The sequence below is a fragment of the Sprattus sprattus genome, assembly GCF_963457725.1.
Source record: "Sprattus sprattus genome assembly, chromosome: 14".
In the NCBI taxonomy this organism is placed as follows: domain Eukaryota; kingdom Metazoa; phylum Chordata; class Actinopteri; order Clupeiformes; family Clupeidae; genus Sprattus; species Sprattus sprattus.
Window position 1 is genome coordinate 3,841,645 of NC_137912.1, and position 24,240 is coordinate 3,865,884.

Consider the following 24,240-nt stretch of genomic DNA (forward strand, 5'->3'; position numbering starts at 1 on the left):
TAGTGGTCTAACGTTTATTTCTTAAAAGATAATGGAAAGTGGAAAGATATTTACAGATAAATCAATAGATTGTGTCACTGTACAGTACAATTTCTATTTGTTGACGACTTAAATAAAACATAATGACCACATTATCTATTTTGTGACTTGAAATGGCCTTGATTTATTTTTGAACTTCCTTATAGTTCAATGGTGAATGTTCTAAGCTGCTAAACTGCATTAAATAGCAATAGCATCATTTCTGGTTGCCTATGAAGTATTTCTGAGACAAATGTATAACACTGCATTCAAATAATTGAATGTTTAAAATCAAAAGAGAAATGATGGTGGCAGGAGAAAAACAACGTCGTTTGGGCTCTATAACTTTTGGTGAGATGTCCAGACTCTGACCAGGCGGAGGAGTGTGAGTGTGTGTGTGTGTGTGTGTGTGTGTGTGTGTGTGTGTGTGTGTGCCTCATCCTCTCGCTGGTGCTTCTGTCTGACATTGTTCAACATGATGTCAAGAGCATTCAGAGAATTTCCTGAAGACAGCAGAACCACTTCCTTCACTCCACGATGCTTTTGTCTGTTCTCCATGGGAGACATCGGTGTGAAGTCATTATGCTGTTTTACCCACCAACCAGGACAAATACATGTTTAAGAATATCTTAAGTGTTTCCTTTCACAACATAGTGTGTAGTGGTTCTGCTTGATGTTGGGCACAATCATCCAGCTGTCCATGGAGTTACACAGACCTGGCAGAAAAGAGGCAGTTTGATAGTTGAAAATATGTCTCTTTGCCATAGCGCTAACTAGGGCACTAGAACGTTGACTGTGAAATAAACCTAGACATTTACTTTTACTAAAAAGATTTTCCAAAAGTTGCCAATGTTGTATACTGTATGCATGATTTTTAAAGGTCTACATCACATGAAACAGGATTGTTTATCAGGCACAAAGCATCAGGTTCTTAAGAAAACCTCGGCCAAGTCTCAGAAAAAGCTGATGTTTGAGAATAAGCTGAGGGAGTCCTAAAATTAACAGGTCCACAAGACAAAACAGACAGATGAAAGATGTTTCATCTAAGGCCATTTTTCCAGATCATTGGTCTTGTGCCTATCATTGATCATTACAAAGCTCAAGCACATGCATAATAACATTAACAGATAAATCAATAGATTGTGTCACTGTACAGTACAATTTCTATGTGTTGAAGTCTTAAGCCCAAGAGCAAGGTACTACCATCATGTGTTCAGTACCCAGGGAGCAGATGAATTGATGGAAAAGATGGCTATTTGTATTATTCCAAGTCAAAAACTACCAACTGTCGTACCTAACTCAAGTCTTTTTAGTGGAGTTCCTCACTATTCATGCATTGCAGATGAATTGATGGAAAAGATGGCTATTTGTTAGCCTGGATACCAGCCTGAACTCCGCCCACAAAATTTTTGTTCTGGGAGATTCAGTCTGGAGTCGAGTTAGTTGGGAGGGTTTAAACGGCCCCGAAAAGTGATCTGACCATTCAAATTGTAAGGGCGGGCTTTATACGTTGATGGACAGATATAGATAGAATACAGGTATACATCGAACAAAGATGGCACCGTTTCGGAAGCTTAGTGGGACATATTTTATATGATTTAAGCTATCTACACGACTTTTATATGTCTACATTGACTCGGTTAGTTGTGTATACGCAAAACGAGTGTTGCCCAGGATTATAGGTCTTAACTGAAGCACTCTAGAGCATTATTGATAGGTTATGCTAACGCGTAGAAAAAAAAAGCATTCAAACGAATGGTAGCTTCTAGCCTTGAGTGCTAATTAAGTAACGTGAGCAGGCATATCTCAACAGATATGACAGCGCATTAATTTTGAAAGAGGAACAGAGAAACGCGATCAAGGCATTTGTCGATTGAAAAGATGTTTTTGCCGTCCTTCCTACGGGATCAGGTAAAAGTTTAATCTATCAGATGGAAATACTACGTTGCTCTGATTGGTTCTAGGTATCCAATTCAGCGAAGAGGAATTTTCTTTCCTGGTTCGTTGAAACACGCCCCATAATCACAGCCCAATAGTCCGGTCTCAGACTCATATTCTGACTAGAATTATGAGTATGACATCGTCAGGCTAGCTATTTGTACTATTGCAAGTCAAAAACTCAAGTATTTGTATTGGAGTTCCTCAGTATTCAATGCATTCCCATAAGTGGATGGCTGAAAGAGGCTTTCCAGAATGCTGAATGGTGTTGCAGCATCAGAACTTTAAAGGGCATCTGGGAATCTTCTGTTGATTTTGTGTAATAATTGCTCCTTACAATGATATTATTCACTGTTTGGTATCTCAACATGGCCGCCAAGAAAAATGGAAGATCAGCCCCAAGTCAAGAAAGATGGTAACCATTTCCTGCCATTTTAACCATTATAATTTTATGATTAATTAGTTTGTCTTTCTTTCATAAACTTCCCAGGTCTGTGGTTATCAAGGTAGTATATAGCAGTCACTGTTATGGGAAGTTCATGGGAATGCAAAAGGCTTACCCTAAACAGCGGTGTTCTTACACTGCTGGATTCAAATTAAATGTGAAAAAACTGGCAATTTCTTGACATACTTATCCAGCAGAGGGCTACGGGTTAAGAAGCCTCCTAGTTAAGCACCTTTACGCACTTTGAGAGGGCTACGCCACAGGTGGCCTATGCAGACGATTAGCAGGCTTCTCTATTCATCTTCCCGGAATTATGATGTAGAAGGGTTATAGCAGCTTGGGCAGACAACAAATCCTACCTGAAGACGAAAAGTAGGAACACGGAAATCAAAACCTCAGCTGCTGCTGACATACATACATACGGACAACCTCTGTATAAAAAAAGACACCTTTCAAAAAGTCTGAAAAAAAGTTACGAGTTCAAACATTGCCCAACACTGTCATGGCCCCGAGACGTGGGGCCGTAGAAACTGTCGGCTAGCCAAACGTCATCAAGCATGTCTGATAATAGCCAACCAAATATCAATGCGAAACAATATCTTTGGTTATATTACCAACAAACTTTGGTAGGTTCACATGCACATCTGCAGCATGTACATCTTAATATTTCAAATGTATTTTGCCTCTTCTGAACAACTTCAAAAAGCTGGCATTTAATAGCCAGTCAAATGCCAATGTTGCCAGTTCAAACTAAATCTTTGGTCGGGTTGGCACGTCCAAAAAACAACGATAGGGAGCACTAGACGCTAGGCTGCAAGGCTGCATGTAGAAACGTCTCTGATCAGGAGCTTAGTTTCAAAGGCTGCCAAATGCTGCCCCCTAGTGTTCATTAGTGAGTATAACAGTACAGGAAGACTGTAAAATGATCTGTTCAGTGCAAATGCTTGAAGAGGTGCTAATGTTTACAGCACATGTGTCAAATGCAAGGCCCGGGGACCTGATCAGGCCCAACAAGCCTTTTAATCTGGCCCGCCAGCTCCTCAGAATGTTGCAAATAGTTCCATTGATTTGAATGAGCAACGGTGACATTTCTCATTTATCTACCAGAGCTTGTCTGCCGCGGTCGCTGGTATGTGGAACGGACCACAAATACTGCAAGTCCCACAATGCACTGTCCCCGCGTTGGTAGCATACGTCAGTTTAGGGAGCGCTTGCCCGACTGTCTGGCTCTCGACTTTGACCCTTTTTTTTTAATTTCGGCCCTCTGTGTATTTGAGTTTGACACCGCTGGTTTACAGGGATGCGATGGAGCAGATCAAGTCTATGTTACAAGGAACAAACGAGATACTTTCAGGAGAAGTTCAGGAGTTTGAAGTTAAACTAAATTCACTGTGAGTACAATTTGAAGTGAAATAGAGACAGAGAAACTCAGAGAAAAGAACAGAGTGCAACAAGGAAAGAAATGGAAACCCATCAGTGACGTGCGGTGAGGTTCGTGGCTGGTGAGGCACTGCCTCTTTCATGGTCAGATTTACAAATACATACACCCAATAGACTAAATTATCTTAAATCACCATTCAATTGGCAGCTTGCACATTGAGGACTGGTTGCTTTTCATATCAGCATTCTTTATAGGTATAGTTTAGGCACATACAGTTGGCAGCTAGTAGTTTGTGATGAACTTTATTCAACTTTAAGCTTCACCTTTTCCTAATGGAACCTTAATGCCTATATGTTCTTTTTCCAAAGCCTTGTTTGATATTTTATCAGCCTTTTCATTCCCTTTTATTCCAATATGTGCTGGGACCCAGCACAACTGAACTATAATCCCTAGGTTTCTAATATTTGCTAAGAGAAATTTCATTTCTAAAATAAGGTCCTCTCGCGAGGATGTCCCCTCAAAACTCGGTCGGTACATATAATTGATTTAACAGGTTTTATTTCTTCGATCCATCTCAATGCAGTTTCAATTGAATAAACAGATAATGAATTAGTTCTTCTCAATTCATACTTTCCTTTGAATTCTGGGATATAAATTCCTATACTACAGTGACCGCTGCTTGGGTCCTTGGATCCATCTGTAAATCTTTTAAGGAATCCATAAAATGAAGAGTTCAGATCATTTTGGCAATATGCTGCAGAAAACTGTTCATCTGGAAATTCTTTATTTTGATTAAACAGTTCTGTATCTATATTTAGAGATGGACGTATCCATGGAGGAACACCACTCAGAGCTAATGCTGGACTAAATTCTAGAAGTTTCATTCCATACTATTCTGCTGTATTATATATGTTCCATCCAAACCCACTAGATTTGTTCTAGTTTTTCCAACAATACTTTAAAGTACCGATATTGCTGGATTATTAGTACTTCTGTCAGCCTATTGGAAAGTAGGTGTAGTAGTTTACAAATACTGTGTGCTGTGACTTTGATTGCTGTGCTCATAACATGTGTTGATTTGCTGTGACCTTATATTCACTGTTCACGTTGCATTGCTGTGATCTTTTCCTTTCGTGCACTGTGTGAAATGTCATTGCATTGCTTAGACTACTTTGCTTGCACACTTCCTATGAGTGCTGGTTAATTACTTAACCATTTTCACCTGGACATACACCGGAACAATTATGAACCTACCTATGAACGTGATCGAGGGGCGGAGAGGAGGGCTATAAGAAGGGAGAGATGCCTACATACCAGGTGCCCGGCTGGGACCCGCGGAACCGTGGCGGACGGACAGACAGACGGACGGACGGAAGGAAGGAAGGAAGGAAGGATGGAAGGAAGGAAGGAAGGAAGGAAGGAAGGAAGGAAGGAAGGAAGGGAGGGAGGGAGGGAGGGATGGAGGGAAGTAAGTAAGTAAGTAAGTAAGTAAGTAAGTAAGTAAGTAAGTAAGTAAGTAAGTAAGTAAGTAAGTAAGTAAGTAAGTAAGTAAGTAAGTAAGTAAGTAAGTAAGTAAGTAAGTAAGTAAGTAAGTAAGTAAGTAAGTAAGTACGAGCGAGAGTGCGAAAGGAAACGAGACGAACCGAACCGGGCTGCCACCGAGGAGGCAAGCCAGAACACGCCATTACGGGGAGCTGTATTTGGATGACCAATGCTCAACGTTCCCGAGCAAAGCAACGTAAGCTTTTCTTCCTGGTAATAGATTGTATTGCTATTGTGTACGTGGCTAAGCGGAGTGCTGAACCCTTGCCCTGGTTTTCCGAGGTCTGCTGTTTGCCGTTACCGGAACCACATAAACTACACTGACGAGGAGTCATCGACACCACGAGGAACTAACGTTGTAGATTTCCAACGCTCACGAGACTCGTCGTAAAGGAAGGTACTCGATCCATCCAAATCCCAATGCGTTGCGTATTGACCTGCCTGAGTCCTGATCACTTGTTTTTTTTACTTTGCTGCATGTGAAGGCCGCGACTGACGTCACCGGGGGATCCCAGAGAATCCCATCATAGTAAGGAGGGCGCCGCCCACCTAGCCATCCACACTGCACATGTCTCGGCTGCATTGACCACAAGAGGAGCCCAGCTGTGACAGCTCGAGACTGGGATTCATTGTGGACATTACATTATTTGAAAGACTGCTTTTAAAGATACTTTATACCTTCAACATTTTAAATGCAAAATAAAGTATTTTTATATTTATATCTATTTTGTGGTACTTCTATGTCCTGGGCATTCTTAGTTTAATGAGGGGGTCATATTGCTGACACTTCCCTGTAATCTGACCCAATATGTAATTGAGAGTTTAGTAAATCTTATACTGAGAGGGGTTTTCTCTGCCTCCACCAGTAGAGCACTTGTACGTAGGTGTCGTTTTCATGGCACCTAAGGCTATTCTTAGGGCTTTTAACTGTATTCTATCTAGCTTCTTCAGGGAAGTTTTACAGGCTGAGCTATATACAAAACAACCATAATTAAAAGATGACAGATAAATCAAAGCTTTATATAAATTCATCAAAGACGGTCTATCTACTCCCCAATAATGACCAGTCACCATCCTCATCAGGTTTATTACTGTTTTACACTTTTTCCCCCCATATATTCAATATGAAATTTCCATAAAAGTTTATCATCAAACCAAACCCCTAGGTATTTGAACTTCTCTCCTCTTTCAAGTGGTTGATTATAGACAATAATTTTGTAAATAAAATAAAACCGTTCCCTGTATGACCTTTGATGAATCGGTTATTTATGTGTGCAAATTCCTTCCCCTCTCCCATATAACAGCAACATCAGCATAAAGCAGAACAGTAATGTTATTTCCAAGTCTCTTAAATATATATAATTAATCATTATATTACTGTAAATAGAATTTGACAAATTACATTCCCCTGGGGAGTATCACTCTCTACCATAAATTCTTCAGATATTCCATCGCCCACTTAAATCCTTGGGGTGTGTTGTGAGAGAAAATCTAAAATGTAATTGTACACCTTCCCATTGATTCCCATGTCCATCCCTGACCAAAGATGGACAGTTCACTTCACCTGGTCCTCGGGTGCTACAAGCTGCCAACTACTCCTGGGGGGTCCTTGAGGAAGGACGGTCCAGGATGGGAGAAAGCAGAAAATAAATTCCCCCCACCTCAGCCCTGCCTGCATGTGTGTGTGTGTGTGTGTGTGTGTGTGTGTGTGTGTGTGTGTGTGTGTGTGTGTGTGTGTGTGTGTGTGTGTGTGTGTGTGTGTGTGTGTGTGTGTGTGTGTGTGTGTGTGTGTGTGTGTGTGTGTGTGTGTGTGTGTTTGTGTGTGTGTGTGTGTGTGCGTGTGTGTGTGTGTGTGTGTGTGTGTCCTGTGTCGCCTCCATATGTGCACGTGTGTGTTCCAGGGTGTCGTGTGTGCCATTTAAAACCTGACAAAGGTCTTAATTAATGAATGCTCTCCAATTTGATTAATAAACCTTCTCTCCACATGGTGTCATAAGCTTTCTCAATGTTCAAAAAAACTGCAACTATAATTTCTTTCATGACTAGAGGTTTCTCAATTTCATTACTCAATTTAACCAAAGCATCAGTTGTAGATTTACTTTTCCTAAACCCTGTCTGATATTCTCTGATTAGATGATTTTTCTCAAGAAAGTAGTTTAAACGTGCTACAACCAGTTTTTCCATGACTTTTCCTAAATGTAAAGTAAGAGCTATAGGCCTATCATTTTCTGGATTACTTGGATCCTTACCTGGTTAAGGGAATGGAAGTGGTAGTGTGCCTTCATTCCAGACTTTATTAAACAAATAGAGGACATTTTCCAACACTTTGTCTTGAAGTTGTCTTAACATAGCATAGCAGAGATTATCACTTCCTGGAGAAGAATATCCAGTGCTATTCAGAGCCATTTCGAGTTCTGATATTTTAAATTCCACATCCAAAACAGACATACTTTCTTCCTTAATTTCAGAATGTCCTTGTTTACTTTCAGTATTTCTTCTTTCCTTTTCTTGAATCTATTGTCCAAATGATTGCCTTTATGGATATTTGCAAATGTTTAACCAAGTAACTTGGCTTGCTCAGTGTCTAAAATAGCTTAATTCCCTCCTTCAATTAAAATGGGAATATGTGAAGGCTTTTGTTTACCTATTATCTTTTTAACCATCATTGAAACCTGATTCAGTGAATTTTCTCTTCCAATCGTTAAACAGAACTGTCTCCAGGATTCTCTTTTTGCCTTTAATTCTCCTAGCTATGGCCTTTTTCTTTTGGTAATCAATAAGATTATCGGTTGTCAATGTTCTGCATAAGTTCTTAAAAGCTCAGTTTCGGTCCTTAATAGTCTCTTTGCATTCATCATTCCACCATGGAACATTATTTTGGTTATTTTCACTCTGACTAATTGGGATACTTTGACTTGCTGCGACAAGTATAGAATTGCTTATACTATTGTTCAATTCGTCAGTTTGATCTAACTCAGGAACCTGGTTAACCATATAGAAGGAAGGGTGGCCTTTGGGCGGGGAAACATAGCTAGGGAAAATATTTAACAGGGTAGGGCGGAATCTATGAAGCAGCACTATGGTTTCGACTGAGCTAAATACCAGGCACAAGGGTTTTATTACTTTTATTATGATTTTAATATTTTAAGCCTATCGGAACATCAGGTTCTGATACGATGTTGACCATTATTTTATTGCTCCTGCTGCTTGCTTTTATTGATTTTATGTAAAGCACTTTGAATTGCAACTCTTGTACGAAATGTGCTATATAAATAAAGTCTTACTTACTTACTTACCATAGCATCACACATTTCTATATATTTCTCCCAGTTAGCTTTTTGGAAGGCCCATTTCTGATGATTGATAGATAGATAGATAGATAGATAGATAGATAGATAGATAGATAGATAGATAGATAGATAGATAGATAGATAGATAGATAGATAGATAGATAGATGGATACTTTATTGATCCCGAGGGAAATTAAGGTCATCCAGGAGCTTACACTTACAAACAAACATGAATCACAATAAATACAAAAATCACAATAAATACAAAAACAAAAACAATACACATAGGGAGAACATGTACACATGGGGCTGGGGTGTTTACATATAACATATACATATAACATTGTGCTTTACTTGTGACAGAGCTGCAAGTAGTGGAAAGTAGTGCAAAAGTGTTTATGTGCATGTGTGGCTGGTGCAAAGAGTCCTGTGCTTGTGTGCGTGGGGATAGTGTAAAGTGATATAAATACTTAAATAAAGGAAAGACAGTCCAAGGTGCTAGTGTAGCCAGTAAAAAAGTAGAAAAATGTAGAAAAAGATGGGAAAAGATGGAAAAAGGTGGGCAGTGGGATTGTATTTCGGTTAAAACTTAAACTTAATCTTTGTCAAGGCTGGAGAGAAACACACCCCAAAGTCAAGCTCAACAACTGGCCTCCTTGCTTGAGCAGCCATCTGGCAGCTGAAAGTAGATCTCGGCAAGCAGCTGCGCTTTCCAGAACACATTGCCTCGGCAAGACTGCGTCCAGACATGGTCGTCCTTTCGACCTTTCGACCAAACAGGTGATCATGCTGGAACTCACTGTACCCTCGGAAGTGCACAGGAGAAAGCTCAAGAGCGTAAACCTGCCAAGTACTAGGAGTTGACAGAGGAGACCAGGGGGCAGGGCTGGATCCCTCTAATAAGGTGGGATGTCGGGGCATTGCAGGCCAGACCCTCTCTGACTAAGAGTTCTGACTAAGCTAGGCATCTCTCTCTCTCTCTCTCTCTCTCTCTCTCTCTCTCTCTCTATCTATCTCTCTCATCCCCCACCCTTTCTCTCTCTCTCTCTCTCTCTCTCTCTCTCGCTCTCTCTCTCTCCTCCCCCACCCTTTCTCTCTCTCTCTCTCTCTCTCCTCCCCCACCCTTTCTCTCTCTCTCTCTCTCTCTCTCTCTCTCTCTCTCTCTCTCGCTCTCTCTCTCGCACCTCATATTGTGACCCCAAGTGATGGCCATGGATAGCTCTATTTCTCTGCTTCACTGCGCCCCATCTTCTGTTTCTCATCTCTCTTTCTCTTACCTCTCTCTCTCTCTCTTCCTCCTGTACTGTATATGTATGTGGGTGTGTGTACACGCAGGGCTGGATCTAATAAGGTGGGATGTCGGGGCTTTGCAGGCCAGACCCTCTCTGACTAAGAGTTCTGACTAAGCTAGGCATCTTGGGGTTGTGTGCGAAGAGGGCCATCAAATCAGGCCCAGTGGTCAAATGCTGCTGGGATGCAAGCTGGGGACTGAACACCCCTGGCTGGGTCGCCCGGGGGGAGGGTGTCTGATGCTCAAATAGACCCAAAACACCCAATGACCCCAGGATACATCATAATAATAATAATAATAATTAATTTTATTTGTTGAGCACTCTTCATTCAAGCAGAATCTCAGAGTGCTAAAAAGACATCTCTCAGCAAAAGCACAGTTTAAGAAAATTATACGTTTTTTAAAAAGTAGGAGGAAAATGCCTTTCTGAATAAAAAGGTTTTTTAGGCCAGTCTTAAAACAGTCCAGTGTCTGTGTTGCCCTTAAGTGTTCCACAGTCGCGGGGCTGCAGCGGAGAAGGCCTGAGGATGCATCCCAGCGCTTCCGCAGGAAGTATTCTACAAGTGTAACATCTCATTAGTTAGACCTTTACATTGATTATAGAAATGATCAATATAAAATTTTCCACTGATCCCATCAAATATTTCAGCTACCACCCATTCATGTTCTTTAGTTAATTAATTAGGTCTTTAAATTAGGATTTTGTGCATATTTATTGTTCAACATTTCATGAATCTCATCAGCGTGTGTTCTAAATCCTAAAAAGTCATTTACAATGTCCACAGTTGATTTAATCGTATCACTTTTCTTAGGATATCGCATTGTTCTGATCACTGTGCAAATAAAGGCAATGAAGTCATTTTTCTTAATAGGTGTAGGTCAGAAGTGAAAATAGTGTCAGTGAATCAAAGGGTTTCTTGTTTGTTTGGTTCTTGAGTGCACTTTTTAGAGTATTTGTACATTTCCAATGTAAGAGCCTATAGCCTATATGTATGTATTTCATGGACAACCCAAAAGTGTGGATAAGTACACAAGGTTTGAAATAAATTAAAACACACACGTAACGATACAACAGAGGTTCTCAAAGTGGGGTCTGCGACGCATTACCCAGGGGTCCGTGAAAAAGTCTGGCTTCCAACGTTTTTTTTTATTATTATTATTTCTACTAGTGCAGTGCCCGTAGGAATTATGCATTCTGTAGTGTTAGCAGACGTAGGTGTAGCTGTTGGGTAGTGTAATAGCAAAACATATTTGCACTCCACATAGGTACAGGTTATACTGAAGTATTATTGTGATGCTGGTTTCCTTTTCATTAAGAAATGTTTTGATGTTAGCCTTTTTGGAGATATAACAACAAATAAAGTTTGAGATTATGTAGTGGATGCAGTTGAATATAGATGTCAACGTTGCTGTCTAAACTATAAACTAAATGTCATAAAGAAAGAAATTATTTAAAATGAAGTTATGGTTGAAATAGGATCACTTCTTTATTGTAAGGGTAAGTGTAGGGTAAGAATGGTCATGCAATTGGACTCAAATGTAGGTTAATTTTATTGAACGTATGTAGCCTACTGTACTGTATGACTTCGATGATGCTAGCTTTGACAGCCCACTCTCAGACAGATCGTAAGCTAATAAATGTCCTTACAATGGGAACACAGTTTAAATACTCTGACTGGAGATGGCGTTAATATCCCCCACCCGAATTCAGTGCAGGACTGGGAGGATAACATGACAACATGGTCCAACATAATTTACAGCGAGATTTGCGCTGACTGGAGATGGCGTTACTATCCCCCACCCGAATTCAGTGCAGTGCTGGCCCAACATAGCTTACAGCGAGATTTGCGCGTATTTCGTGGACTCCAAAGCAACAGATGGGAAAGCAATGGACAATCTGAAAGCCTCCGAGGCTTATCAATAAACTACCATTTGTAGCGGTGTATACTCAAACGATAACCCATAGTGCCTAACGCAAACGATAAAATAGAAATATCTCGCGAACTATGAATTCAGAGAGAGAGTTGTATAGAGTAAAATTCATGCGTTTTGCAAATGCCATGAATAAGTGCTGTAATCACAGTTACATTTCAACCATGCTTATGAAATGAGTTTGCCAAGTTGTAAGTCGAATAAGTGCAGAAATGTACTGTAAAAATACGCTATAGGCCTACTAATAAACAATATGAATACTTTGATGGATTACTATTCCCTGTCTGTTAGATGACTGTACAACTCTAGACATTACTTTAAAACTTAATATAAAGAAGCTTAAAAATAAACGAATAGATAAAATCAATCACTGTCTTAAGATTACCTGAGCAAAAGTCTGTATCTGTTCACCAAGAAGAATTTGAATGTGGACCTCCTTATCGTATCCAACGCTATTCTGAACTTTGAGTGAAGGCAGGATAGTTTAATAACGCTACGCGTTTGATTGTGACGTCACTACCCATAGTGCTACGGGAAACGATAACCCATTAGTGCCTACGGGAAACGGTAAAATACAAATATCTCGCGAACTATGAATTCAAAAATCTTCTAAATCAAGGATGGACAGGTTCATGACATGCGTAAGCTACATGCGAAATCTCATAACTAACGTAACTACCGTCAGGGAGATACGCCTGTCACGGACAGACACACAGAGATTTCTGGATTTATAGATAGATTGCATTACAGTATTGGAAAACCCTACAATCTGAGTTTAATTGGAAAATCCTACAGTCTGCTTTGATTAAAAAAAAGTTATTCAATCAATATATTTTTATGTAAGGTAAACATTATTTAGCTTCTCAGCACATTTTACAAATAGATAATTCAAAATCTATCCTATATTCTGTCAAGTAATGCCAAATGTAATACAATGACTATCTAAATTATTTTAGAGTAAAAGTGTCCAAAGGCATATAACATTACAAATAGCTATAAGCCTATATGGTTTAATTTGGGATGCAATTATGAAGGGGTCCTTGGAAAATGTTCTGCCATTTGAGTGGTCCTGGCCCCATAAAGTTTTAGATCCCCTGTACACCACCTGTACACCCTGTACACCACGAATACATTTTTGTAATGCTATCCCGATATTGAGTATCTCTGCCCCTGCCAAAAAAAGGCCTTTAACAACTTGCAACGTATATATGTGTGTGGTAAAAAAAAGAGTACAATTAATGAACAGTTCTAAGCGTATTAACAAATCAAAACAACAAAGTATTACACAATTTTTCCCCCGAAGAGTGCACCCTGAGACGTTGCCTCCACTTCTCCTTGCCAAAACACATTAGCATTGGGATTCAAAGATTGTGTTCGACATAAGAGTCCTGTCGTTAAGTCTCCATTCAGCATCTCCTTTCTGGTGGTTGCACATCAGTATGAGTTTTCAATGAGACGTACAAATATAAAAAGTAGCATTCCTAATGATTTTCTCAAGTGCACATTATATGATCAAAAAACAAATTAGCAATATTTTTTATCACAAGACTTATTCTTCTGGTCAAGGTTTCACTACAAAACATGGTGCAGGGTGTTCTACAGTGCGCACATTCTTCCAGAAATGAAAATAATCCAGATTGCCATCCCATGGGAGTGTTTCTGAGAGTTTAATTTGGTGAAGTAGTAGGCCTGCAAGTATTTATTTAGATTGTCTTAATCAAACTGGTGGGCTACATTGTACCTGATACTTTAAATCTTTTTTTTTTTATTATTTAATTAGGCTTCTGCCACTTCAAGTGTGTTACAGTTTGAGCATCAATTGCACACCAGACCAACTATATGGTGTATAATGCAGAGAGGTGATACAATGTATTTCACATAAATCTCATTACAACTGCAACTGCCAGTATAACGTTTGAACAACACATCTCATGATAACGGTTAAGGGTGTGTAGTAACTGTTCTGAATGTTCATGCAAACTTTATGTATTAACCTAATGTATTGCAATGTTGACCAAAAATCTATCACTGTAACATAAATTGTGTGAATAAGCAATGGGCAGCTATCCCCTTTTCTTCATTTAAGAATACCACATTGAACAGGTGCCATTCACCATTGCAGAGTAAATGTATGCAATAAGCCCCAAGAGGCTGTGGTTTGCACTGATTTTAGAACAGGTAAGGGGAGTTGTTAGGCACGACTCGAAGCGGAACCCTTCATAATCGCATCCCAAATTAAACCATATAGGCTTAAAGCAATTTGTATTGTTGTATGCTTTTGGACTCTTTTACAACGGCTTTTAGCCAATCACAATCAAAGATTTGAACAATCAGTTTTAGAAAAAATTTAACGACATTCTAAACATAATAATGCGATTAATTGAAATATTTGAAGAGTTCCGATGGAACCACAATAAACTTATAACATTGAAAAACAGCAATAAAAATGCCAACTGCCTTTTTGCACTTTTAAAGAATGTTTACTTTTCCAATGTAAGAGCCTATAGCCTACTGTATATGTATGGGGTCTGTGACGAATACAAATTGCTTTAAGCCTATATGGTTTAATTTGGGATGCGATTAGGAAGGGGTTCTTGGAAAATGGTCTGCCCTTTGAGAGGTCACGGCCCCATACAATTTATGAACCCCTGCAGTAAACCACCAATAAATCACTTTAATCTTTGGAATGTTTAAGTCTGAAATCGAATAGCTCTGCCCCTGCTTAAAAGGCCTTGAGCAACTTTTATGTGTGTGGTATAAAAAGAATACAGCTCATGAAAAGGTCTTAACGTATTACTTTAACCTTTATTTAATACAAGGAATTGGCAGGCCCACTAACATTGATTATTTCCTTTTTGAATACCAGATCAAAACAACAAAGTATGACATAGCAAAATTAAAACTACAGCATGAAGAGTCTTAAAGTGCTTTTGAGCTGCATGTTTAACTAGAGGGGCATATGTAATTATAACAAAATGACACAAATGCTAATCCACAGCTACAATATCAGAGTTAGCTTAAATGCTTGAAGCAATGCACCAATATAATCAATATTACAGGTTAATATAATATATTTAATACTATTAATAACTAGGTCAATACCATAAATGGTCCAGATTAGGTATCATTGCCACAGCCTGCAGTTGAAGATTGGGTGCTGCTCATTTCATAACATGTGTGATGTTTAAATATAACAATATATTCCCATCCTTCCTTATTTGGATCCTGCTGAGTTTGCAGATTGTCACAATATAAAGCCCCTAGAGAAGCACAGAGGTCCAGAGTCAGGGGGTTCCAGTGCACGGTAAGTTGCCATGCTGTGACTGCATGGTAAACTCTGATGTTCTCTCTGTTCACATGGGAGAGCTGGATTGGCTTGGCAGTGAAAGTTTTTACTATTTGCATTTATGCTTAATACATTGTCTGACCTCTTACTCCCATCATTTTAGACTATTTGACGGTTCTTTACATTTCACCTGGTCCTGGGAAGAACAAGTAAGTGTGTCTGCTTTTTAACAGACTATCAAATAAAAGCAAGCAAGTCAATTGTCTACCAAAGGAAATATATGCCTATAGTTCAGAATTCCCCTACCAGGTTCAGTCAAAACAACCTTTCACAATCAAATACAGTTGCATAGGAATTAATATTTTCCAGATTTAGTCCTTAAATCCAAATATCTGGGCTGTACACACAGTTATCACCTAATCTGGCTTCATATCTAATTTTATTCATATGCAAAGGTCATGTCTCTTTTGACTGTGCACTCAAGACAAGACAAGAGACAGCTTAAACATGTTTGACACCTACTTTCTGATCTGCTTATGTCTTTCTTCTTTTTTGGGGATTTTTTGCAAAAAGACTGCACTCCAAACAGTACGTCTTGATAAAAGACAAAGAGAACATTTTAAATCCGCTAAATAATAATCCAACACACTTGTATTTACAGTATTAACTACACTACACTACCCTATGCCTGTAGGGTGCATTTTGAATAGCAAGATATGATTACCTTGTTCCCACATTAGATCAATTGTAAATATTTACTGTTGCTCTTGACTGCCTCATACACAGTCACTACAAAAGAAAACTAAAACAAACATCCAGTTGTTAGTTTGTTTACTTATTTTAGATATGCTATGTTGCAAGGATAAATTATGTTTTTTAACAGTCTGTGGTGGTAATTTTATATTACATGTTTATGCCTCTTCTTCCAACAGTAAACTTCAAACATGGGAGACGGTGACATGGCCGCATATGGCAAGGCCGCCATTTACCTTCGTAAGCCTGAGAAGGAGAGGCTTGAGGCCCAAACCATCCCCTTTGATGCAAAGACAGCTTGTTTTGTAGTTGACAAGGAGGAGTTGTACGTGAAGGCCAAAATCACGAAGAAAGAGGGTGGCATGGTCACGGTTGAAACGCTTATAGAAAAAAAGGTATGTTAGCAAGGCTCTTAGTTAAGAAAATGATTGAGTATTTCCATTAAACAGAAAGTTTGTTGCATTTATCTCTTTATATTGTCCATTTGTTTTAGGAAGTAACGGTTAAGGAGGAGGATATCTTCCCCCTGAACCCTCCCAAGTATGACAAGATTGAGGACATGGCCATGATGACCCACCTCAATGAAGCCTCTGTCCTGTTTAACCTCAAAGAGCGTTATGCAGCATGGATGATCTACGTAAGCTTTATGCTTTCTCACAGATGAAAAACTGCAAAGAAAAAATAGAGCTCTGAAACCAATCCCCTTTATTTCCCCATTCTAGACCTACTCTGGACTTTTCTGTGCCACTGTGAACCCCTACAAGTGGCTCCCTGTGTATGACCAAGAAGTGGTGGAGGCCTACAGAGGCAAGAAGCGTATGGAGGCCCCACCCCACATCTTCTCTGTCTCTGACAATGCTTTTCAGTTCATGCTCCAAGGTAAGCGTTCAATTTAAAAGCCACTAAATAAGTAAGGGATAATGTACATATTTGTTCATGAACTAATTAAGAAAAATTGATTTATCTAAAATTGCATATGTCCCACAGACAGGGAGAACCAGTCTGTTCTGATTACGTAAGTGTCAATGCATGACTTAAAACTTTGCATTATCTTGTATGTTACCTTGTGACACACACAGTTCTTATCTGAAAAATGTCAATATCTTATGTTTAATCTAGCGGAGAATCCGGTGCTGGCAAGACTGTGAACACCAAACGTGTCATCCAGTACTTTGCAACAATTGCAGTCAGTAGTGGTGAAAAGAAAAAGGCGCCAGAGCCTGGAAAGATGCAGGTCAGACCCCTTACACTTATCTGCTAATTATCATAAAGCAACACAAACATTGTCTTCATAACAACATAATCCTTGAATGTTTCTTCCACTTGCAGGGCTCTCTTGAAGACCAGATTATTGCTGCTAACCCACTGTTGGAATCTTATGGTAATGCTAAGACTGTGAGGAATGACAACTCTTCCCGTTTTGTAAGTTAACTTCTCATTTAACTTCTCTGGCCTCAGTTCTGCGGTTATTAATAAGATACAATAACTTAGGATATAATTCTGTCTAAAACAGGGAAAATTCATCAGGATTCACTTTGGCGCAACAGGAAAACTGGCTAAAGCTGATATTGAGACTTGTAAGTATAACTATCCTGTGTATATCAACATTTTACATGATTGCTGCCTTAATTTTTCATAAGTTAAAATATATTCCTCCCCACCTAAATAGACCTGCTGGAAAAGTCTAGAGTGACATTCCAGCTTCCTGATGAGAGAGGCTACCACATCTTCTTCCAGATGATGACCAACCACAAGCCTGAGCTTATTGGTAGGGTTATTATTTTCAACCAACAATCAAAAAACATTACATGTTATTATTAATTCGCAACAACTAATTATTGTTTTCTCCCTCTACAGAGATGGCCCTCATCACAAACAACCCCTATGACTTCCCCATGTGCAGTCAGGGTCAGATCACTGTTGCCAGCATTAATGACAATGAAGAGTTGGACGCCACAGATGTGAGATATCCATTCCGAGATTTTATTCTGGACAATGAATACAATGAGAATGACATGCTTAAAAACACTAATGATTAACAATAATGATGAGCTTAATTTGCATTTCTGCATGTGATTGCAGGACGCCATTGACATCCTGGGTTTCACTGCAGAGGAGAAAGTCACCATTTACAAACTGACTGGTGCTGTGCTCCATCATGGAAATTTGAAATTCAAGCAGAAGCAGCGTGAGGAGCAGGCTGAGCCTGATGGCACTGAGGGTAGGTTTCAAAACTACTGAACTTGAGTCAGTTCTAGTGATAACTACTAGGTAGTCTTATTTATTGAAGTAATTTCATTAAAAGATAGATCAGCATGAATATTAACTTCAAGTTGTACTTTTCCTCTGATTATAGTTATTCATGTATTATATTTATTACCTACAACAGAAGCCTGAAAATACCTCTACTATGTCATTCATTAGATATGTTTTAGTGGCCTCTCAATTGAGGTTAAGAATGACTTTCCTGGGTAAAAAAAAATATATTAATAACTCACTTAAACGCTTTGTTTAAAGATGCTGACAAAGTCGCTTACCTCCTGGGCCTGAACTCTGCTGATATGCTGAAGGCTCTGTGCTACCCAAGGGTGAAAGTCGGAACTGAGTATGTCACCAAGGGTCAGACTGTGCCACAGGTACTTCACATACAAGCTTGACTAAAGACCACAGGGACATTGTTTGACAAGAATGTTAATGTTGGTATTTTATTTCTCAGGGTTCACACCCGTTATCATTGACAACATTTCAACTTTTCAAGGACCTTTAATTAAATCTTCATGAATCTTCACAAACTAATAAATAAACAGAATTATTAACAGCACAGATTGGGCCTAACCTCTGAAAGGAAAGTAAATAACAAGAGACTGCATCAGGCACAACAAAACCACTATCCATGGAACAGTACAATAACATAATTAATTTCTTTAGACCTACATTCAACAACATAATCATTCTTGACTTTTCTAGAACTTTCAGTGACTTAACTGAATTCCATGACTTTCCTACCCCTGGAAAATGGGATTTTAAAACTCCATGACTTTCCTCCATGACAGTGGAAACCCTGCCTTTTCTCATCATAGTAAGTAGTTATTCTTACATATTGTTTTAGGTCAACAACGCAGTGTCAGCCTTGTGCAAGTCTATCTATGAACGGATGTTCTTGTGGATGGTCATTCGTATCAATGAGATGCTGGACACCAAGAAGTCAAGTCAGTTCTACATTGGTGTGCTGGACATTGCTGGATTTGAGATTTTTGACGTGAGTACAAAATTCTAAGATTCTTCACTAACATTATTTGTTTCTAGTGACTTAAGGGTGCCACTCTCAATAATGTTTGAATTTGTATCCAACACAGTACAACAGCATGGAGCAGCTGTGTATCAACTTCACCAATGAAAAACTGCAACAGTTCTTCAACCACACCATGTTTGTCCTGGAGCAAGAAGAGTACAAGAAAGAGGGCATTGTTTGGGCGTTCATTGACTTTGGCATGGACTTGGCTGCCTGCATTGAGCTGATTGAAAGGGTCAGTTTCAATCAATCCACATAGCACAGTGTTAGATTTGTATAGTTTCATGATGTCCACTTTTATAACTAAGCAATCTTATTTTTCAACAGCCCATGGGTATCTTTGCCATCCTTGAAGAGGAGTGCATTGTCCCCAAGGCCTCTGACACCACTTTCAAGGACAAGCTGTATGCCCAGCATCTTGGAAAGACAGCAGCCTTTGCGAAGCCCAAGCCTGGCAAAGGCAAGCAGGAGGCTCACTTTTCCATGGCCCACTATGCCGGCATCGTGGAATACAATGTTACTGGATGGTTGGACAAGAACAAGGATCCATTGAACGACACTGTCGTGCAGCTGTACCAGAAGTCATCAGTCAAACTTTTGTCTGTCCTGTACCCACCTGTTGTTGAGGGTAATAACCTGTTCAAGTCAAAAAGCTAATACACAAACAGTTATTATATTAGATTCTTTGAAATAACTCAACTATCCGATTATTTTTTTGTATGTCCACAGAAACTGGTGGTGCCAAGAAGGGTGGTAAGAAGAAGGGTGGCTCCATGCAGACTGTGTCCTCACAGTTCAGGGTCTGTATTTTAATATCAAGAAGAACATGATCAATCAATCAAGATTGTCCCAGCACAATTACTTGTATGATTAAAATTGCATACATTCTTGCCTCAACAGGATAACTTGGGTAAACTGATGACCAACCTGAGGGCCACCCATCCTCACTTTGTGCGTTGTCTGATTCCAAATGAAATTAAGAAACCAGGTAAAGGGCTTTTAGTAAATTAAGACATTTCCATTATTCATCACCTTGTATTTGCTTGAAAATTTAACATCTCTGTATTTTCAAAGGTTATATGCAGAACTTCCTGGTCATCCACCAGCTCAGGTGTAATGGTGTACTGGAGGGTATCAGAATCTGTAGAAAGGGTTTCCCAAGCAGAATCATGTATGCTGACTTCAAGCAGAGGTAAACATACAACATATACAACAATAACTTATAATACACAATTCATATCTGTATAATATGGGGAAACTAATGTTTTTCTTATGATTGACAACAGATACAAAGTACTGAATGCCAGTGTTATTCCTGAGGGTCAGTTCATTGATAACAAGAAGGCTGCTGAGAAGCTCTTGGGATCTATCGATGTTAATCACGATGAGTACAAGTTTGGACACACTAAGGTGGAGAATGTTTCTATCTTAAATCAATTATTATGGATGAATATTGAATTACATTCAGTGTGTCCATTTCTGCCTTCAATCACACACCTCATAATTATTTGTTCTTCTCTTTTAGGTGTTCTTCAAAGCTGGTCTGCTTGGTGTCCTTGAGGAGATGCGAGATGAGAAACTGCTTGCCCTGGTCACAATGACTCAGGCTCTGTGCCGTGCATACCTGATGAGGAAGGAGTTTGTCGCGATGATGGAAAGGAGGTAATGTGTGATGTATTTGGTTGAATCATGCTCAACAAAATGATATGCCATAAAACTTAGCATTGCAGGTTTTTTTAATTGTAACACAATAGGTTGTGTTGAATGAATTGCCAATCTCTTATAAATTAAATTACAAACGTATAGAACAGAGATAATTTCCATCAACACAGATGTATATAAAAGACTTGACTAATCACTGTCAGTGTTTGACAGAATCTCTCTGATCTATTCAGTAAGCTTCAACACGGTTTAATCAACAAATCAACCTCTTTTGCAGAGATGCAATCTTCACTATCCAGATGAATATCCGCTCATTCATTAATGTGAAGCACTGGCCATGGATGAAGGTGTACTACAAGATCAAGCCTCTGCTTCAGAGTGCTGAAACTGAGAAGGAGCTGGTTGCCCTGAAGGAGGAACATGCAAAACTCAAAGACATGTTTGCAAAGGTTGATGCCAAGAAGAAGGACCTTGAGGAGAAGATGGTGGCTATTACGCAAGAGAGGAATGACCTGAATCTGCAAATGTCATCTGTAAGTGTATAACTGTACAACGGGTAACAATTCTTCACATCATTGCAATATTCAAATCACTGTCTGAGAATTATGTTTTCAATACAAATCAGATTTCATCCTTTTATCTTGTATTTACTGTAGAGCAATGAAATTATCAACGATGCTGAGGAGAGGTGTGAGGGTCTGATCAAGAATAAGATCCAGCTTGAGGCCAAACTTAAGGAGACAACCGAGAGACTGGAGGATGAGGAGGAAATCAATGCTGAGCTAACTGCCAAGAAGAGGAAACTGGAGGATGAGTGCTCTGAGCTCAAGAAGGACATTGATGATCTGGAGCTGACCTTGGCCAAAGTGGAGAAGGAGAAACATGCCACTGAGAACAAGGTTTATATTCTTAAAAAAATAAAAATAAATAATTTTTTGTTTTCCAGAAGTCTTTGTGAGGTTTACTGGATATTGATATAAAACATTCTATGTGTAGGTCAAGAACCTGACAGAGGAGATGGCGTCTCAGGATGAGGCCATTGCTAAGCTGACAAAAGAGAAGAAAGCCCTCCAAGAGGCCCATCAGCAGACTCTTGATGATCTCCAGGCAGAGGAAGACAAAGTCAACACTCTGACCAAGGCCAAGACTAAGCTTGAACAGCAAGTGGATGATGTGAGTTAAGGGACTGTCTGTGAAAAGAATTCCATGCACATATATCATTGTGCTACTTAATTACTTTATGCTTTATATCTGCAGCTTGAGGGTTCCCTGGAGCAAGAAAAGAAGCTCCGCATGGACCTTGAGAGAGCCAAGAGAAAGCTTGAGGGTGACCTGAAACTGTCCCAGGAGAATGTCATGGATCTGGAGAATGACAAGCAGCAGTCTGATGAGAAGCTAAAGAAGTAATGTAGAATTCTATTGGCAACTAATGATTCATGCAAACATGTTTTAGTCCTTTAGTCCTATAAGCAGCCGTTAACAACTATTTTAATTTACAATTATACAGGAAGGACTTTGAAACAAGCCAGCTCCTTAGCAAGATTGAGGATGAACAATCATTGGGTGCTCAGCTCCAGAAAAAGATCAAGGAGCTTCAGGTTTGTTTCACATCTTCAGTACCGAATAGTGTTTACTATCATCTGCCCGTGCTTTCTTAGTATCACTTATTTCTTTTTAACAACCAATAGGCCCGCATTGAAGAATTGGAAGAAGAGATCGAGGCTGAGCGTGCAGCTCGTGCTAAGGTTGAGAAGCAGAGAGCTGATCTCGCCAGGGAACTTGAGGAGATCAGTGAGAGGCTTGAGGAGGCTGGTGGTGCCACTGCTGCTCAAATTGAGATGAACAAGAAGCGTGAAGCTGAGTTCCAGAAGCTGCGACGTGACCTTGAAGAGTCCACTCTGCAGCATGAAGCCACTGCTGCAGCTCTCCGTAAGAAGCAGGCTGATAGCGTGGCCGAGCTGGGAGAGCAGATCGACAACCTCCAGCGTGTCAAGCAGAAGCTTGAGAAGGAGAAGAGTGAATACAAGATGGAGATTGATGATCTTTCCAGCAACATGGAGGGAGTCGCTAAAGCTAAGGTTTGTGACATGTAAACCTTAATGCTCTAGCTGACTCTTACTACAAACAATATCATACTGCAAACAATGATATAAAACGTACATATTCTTGTATGTTTTGTATTAAATGTTGTCAAGTAAATTGTAGTAATTGTCATAAACATTTCTGACTTCTGTGTTTCTTATTAATTTTACTTTCACAAACAGGGAAATCTTGAGAAGATGTCCCGTACCCTTGAGGACCAACTCAGTGAAATCAAGGCCAAGAGTGATGAGGGTGCACGCCAGGTCAACGACCTCAGTGCTCAGAGAGCAAGACTTACGACTGAAAATGGTGAACTCGGCCGCCAGGTTGAGGAGAAAGATGCTCTTGTGTCTCAGCTGAGTAGAAGCAAACAGGCTTTGACTCAGTCAATTGAGGAGCTGAAGAGGCTAAATGAGGAGGAAGTCAAGGTACTGATACCCTTGAATGACATGAAAAAATTGGAGTACATAACCCACATTCTTTGAAGCACTAAATTAACACCATTCATTGTTCCAAAATAGGCCAAGAATGCCCTGGCCCACGCTGTTCAGTCTGCACGTCACGACTGCGACCTTCTGAGGGAGCAGTTTGAGGAGGAGCAGGAGGCAAAGGCTGAGCTGCAGCGTGGCATGTCCAAGGCCAACAGCGAAGTTGCTCAGTGGAGGACCAAGTACGAAACTGATGCCATCCAGCGCACTGAAGAGCTTGAGGAGTCCAAGTATGTACCAAACAGGCTAAGAAACACATAGAATGTGGATGTGGGTTGTTACGTTGTCTACTAAAACCTGTCCATGTCCTCTAACTTAAATCGTTTGCTTTATCAGGAAAAAGCTTGCCCAACGTCTTCAGGAGGCTGAGGAACAAATTGAGGCCATCAACTCCAAGTGTGCGTCTCTGGATAAAACCAAGCAGAGACTCCAGGGTGAGGTTGAGGACCTCATGGTTGATGTGGAGAGGGCCAATGGTCTGGCTGCCAACCTTGACAAGAAGCAGAGAAACTTTGACAAGGTTATTCCTCTTTCTGGAATTTACGTTATTTTGAAGGACAAACTAGCCTTCATATAACATAATATGAGCATATGGATTTGTGGTAGCAGTGTCTTATAAGTGAAATTTACCCAAGGCACAAACTGTTTTTTAAAGGTCTTGGCAGAATGGAAGCAGAAATATGAGGAGGGTCAGGCAGAGCTGGAGGGTGCCCAGAAAGAGGCTCGCTCTCTCAGCACTGAGATGTTCAAGATGAAGAACTCCTATGAGGAGGCTCTTGACCAACTGGAGACTCTTAAGAGGGAGAACAAGAATCTCCAACGTAAGTGAAGTTGGCCTTA

At 39.8% G+C, this 24,240-nt stretch overlaps 1 protein-coding gene across 1 annotated transcript in view; it reads left to right on the top strand.

Moving 5' to 3' along the window:
- Positions 1–15,290: 15,290 nt before the first annotated feature.
- LOC308375169 (myosin heavy chain, fast skeletal muscle-like) overlaps positions 15,291–24,240 on the top strand; it is an 11,209-nt gene continuing 2,259 nt past the window's right edge. The window contains exons 1-30 of the mRNA XM_080851237.1: positions 15,291–15,332; positions 16,056–16,271; positions 16,370–16,513; positions 16,599–16,755; positions 16,864–16,891; positions 16,996–17,110; positions 17,206–17,298; positions 17,390–17,453; positions 17,546–17,644; positions 17,734–17,837; positions 17,959–18,097; positions 18,394–18,512; positions 18,986–19,135; positions 19,233–19,403; positions 19,496–19,796; positions 19,898–19,968; positions 20,069–20,156; positions 20,243–20,360; positions 20,455–20,578; positions 20,694–20,830; positions 21,108–21,363; positions 21,487–21,729; positions 21,827–22,003; positions 22,088–22,233; positions 22,338–22,428; positions 22,519–22,908; positions 23,095–23,340; positions 23,434–23,630; positions 23,737–23,920; positions 24,056–24,221. Of these exons, the coding sequence (XP_080707363.1) occupies positions 16,068–16,271; positions 16,370–16,513; positions 16,599–16,755; positions 16,864–16,891; positions 16,996–17,110; positions 17,206–17,298; positions 17,390–17,453; positions 17,546–17,644; positions 17,734–17,837; positions 17,959–18,097; positions 18,394–18,512; positions 18,986–19,135; positions 19,233–19,403; positions 19,496–19,796; positions 19,898–19,968; positions 20,069–20,156; positions 20,243–20,360; positions 20,455–20,578; positions 20,694–20,830; positions 21,108–21,363; positions 21,487–21,729; positions 21,827–22,003; positions 22,088–22,233; positions 22,338–22,428; positions 22,519–22,908; positions 23,095–23,340; positions 23,434–23,630; positions 23,737–23,920; positions 24,056–24,221 (4,522 nt within the window). The 5' untranslated portion in view covers positions 15,291–15,332; positions 16,056–16,067. The remainder of the gene's footprint in view (positions 15,333–16,055; positions 16,272–16,369; positions 16,514–16,598; positions 16,756–16,863; positions 16,892–16,995; positions 17,111–17,205; positions 17,299–17,389; positions 17,454–17,545; positions 17,645–17,733; positions 17,838–17,958; positions 18,098–18,393; positions 18,513–18,985; positions 19,136–19,232; positions 19,404–19,495; positions 19,797–19,897; positions 19,969–20,068; positions 20,157–20,242; positions 20,361–20,454; positions 20,579–20,693; positions 20,831–21,107; positions 21,364–21,486; positions 21,730–21,826; positions 22,004–22,087; positions 22,234–22,337; positions 22,429–22,518; positions 22,909–23,094; positions 23,341–23,433; positions 23,631–23,736; positions 23,921–24,055; positions 24,222–24,240) is intronic.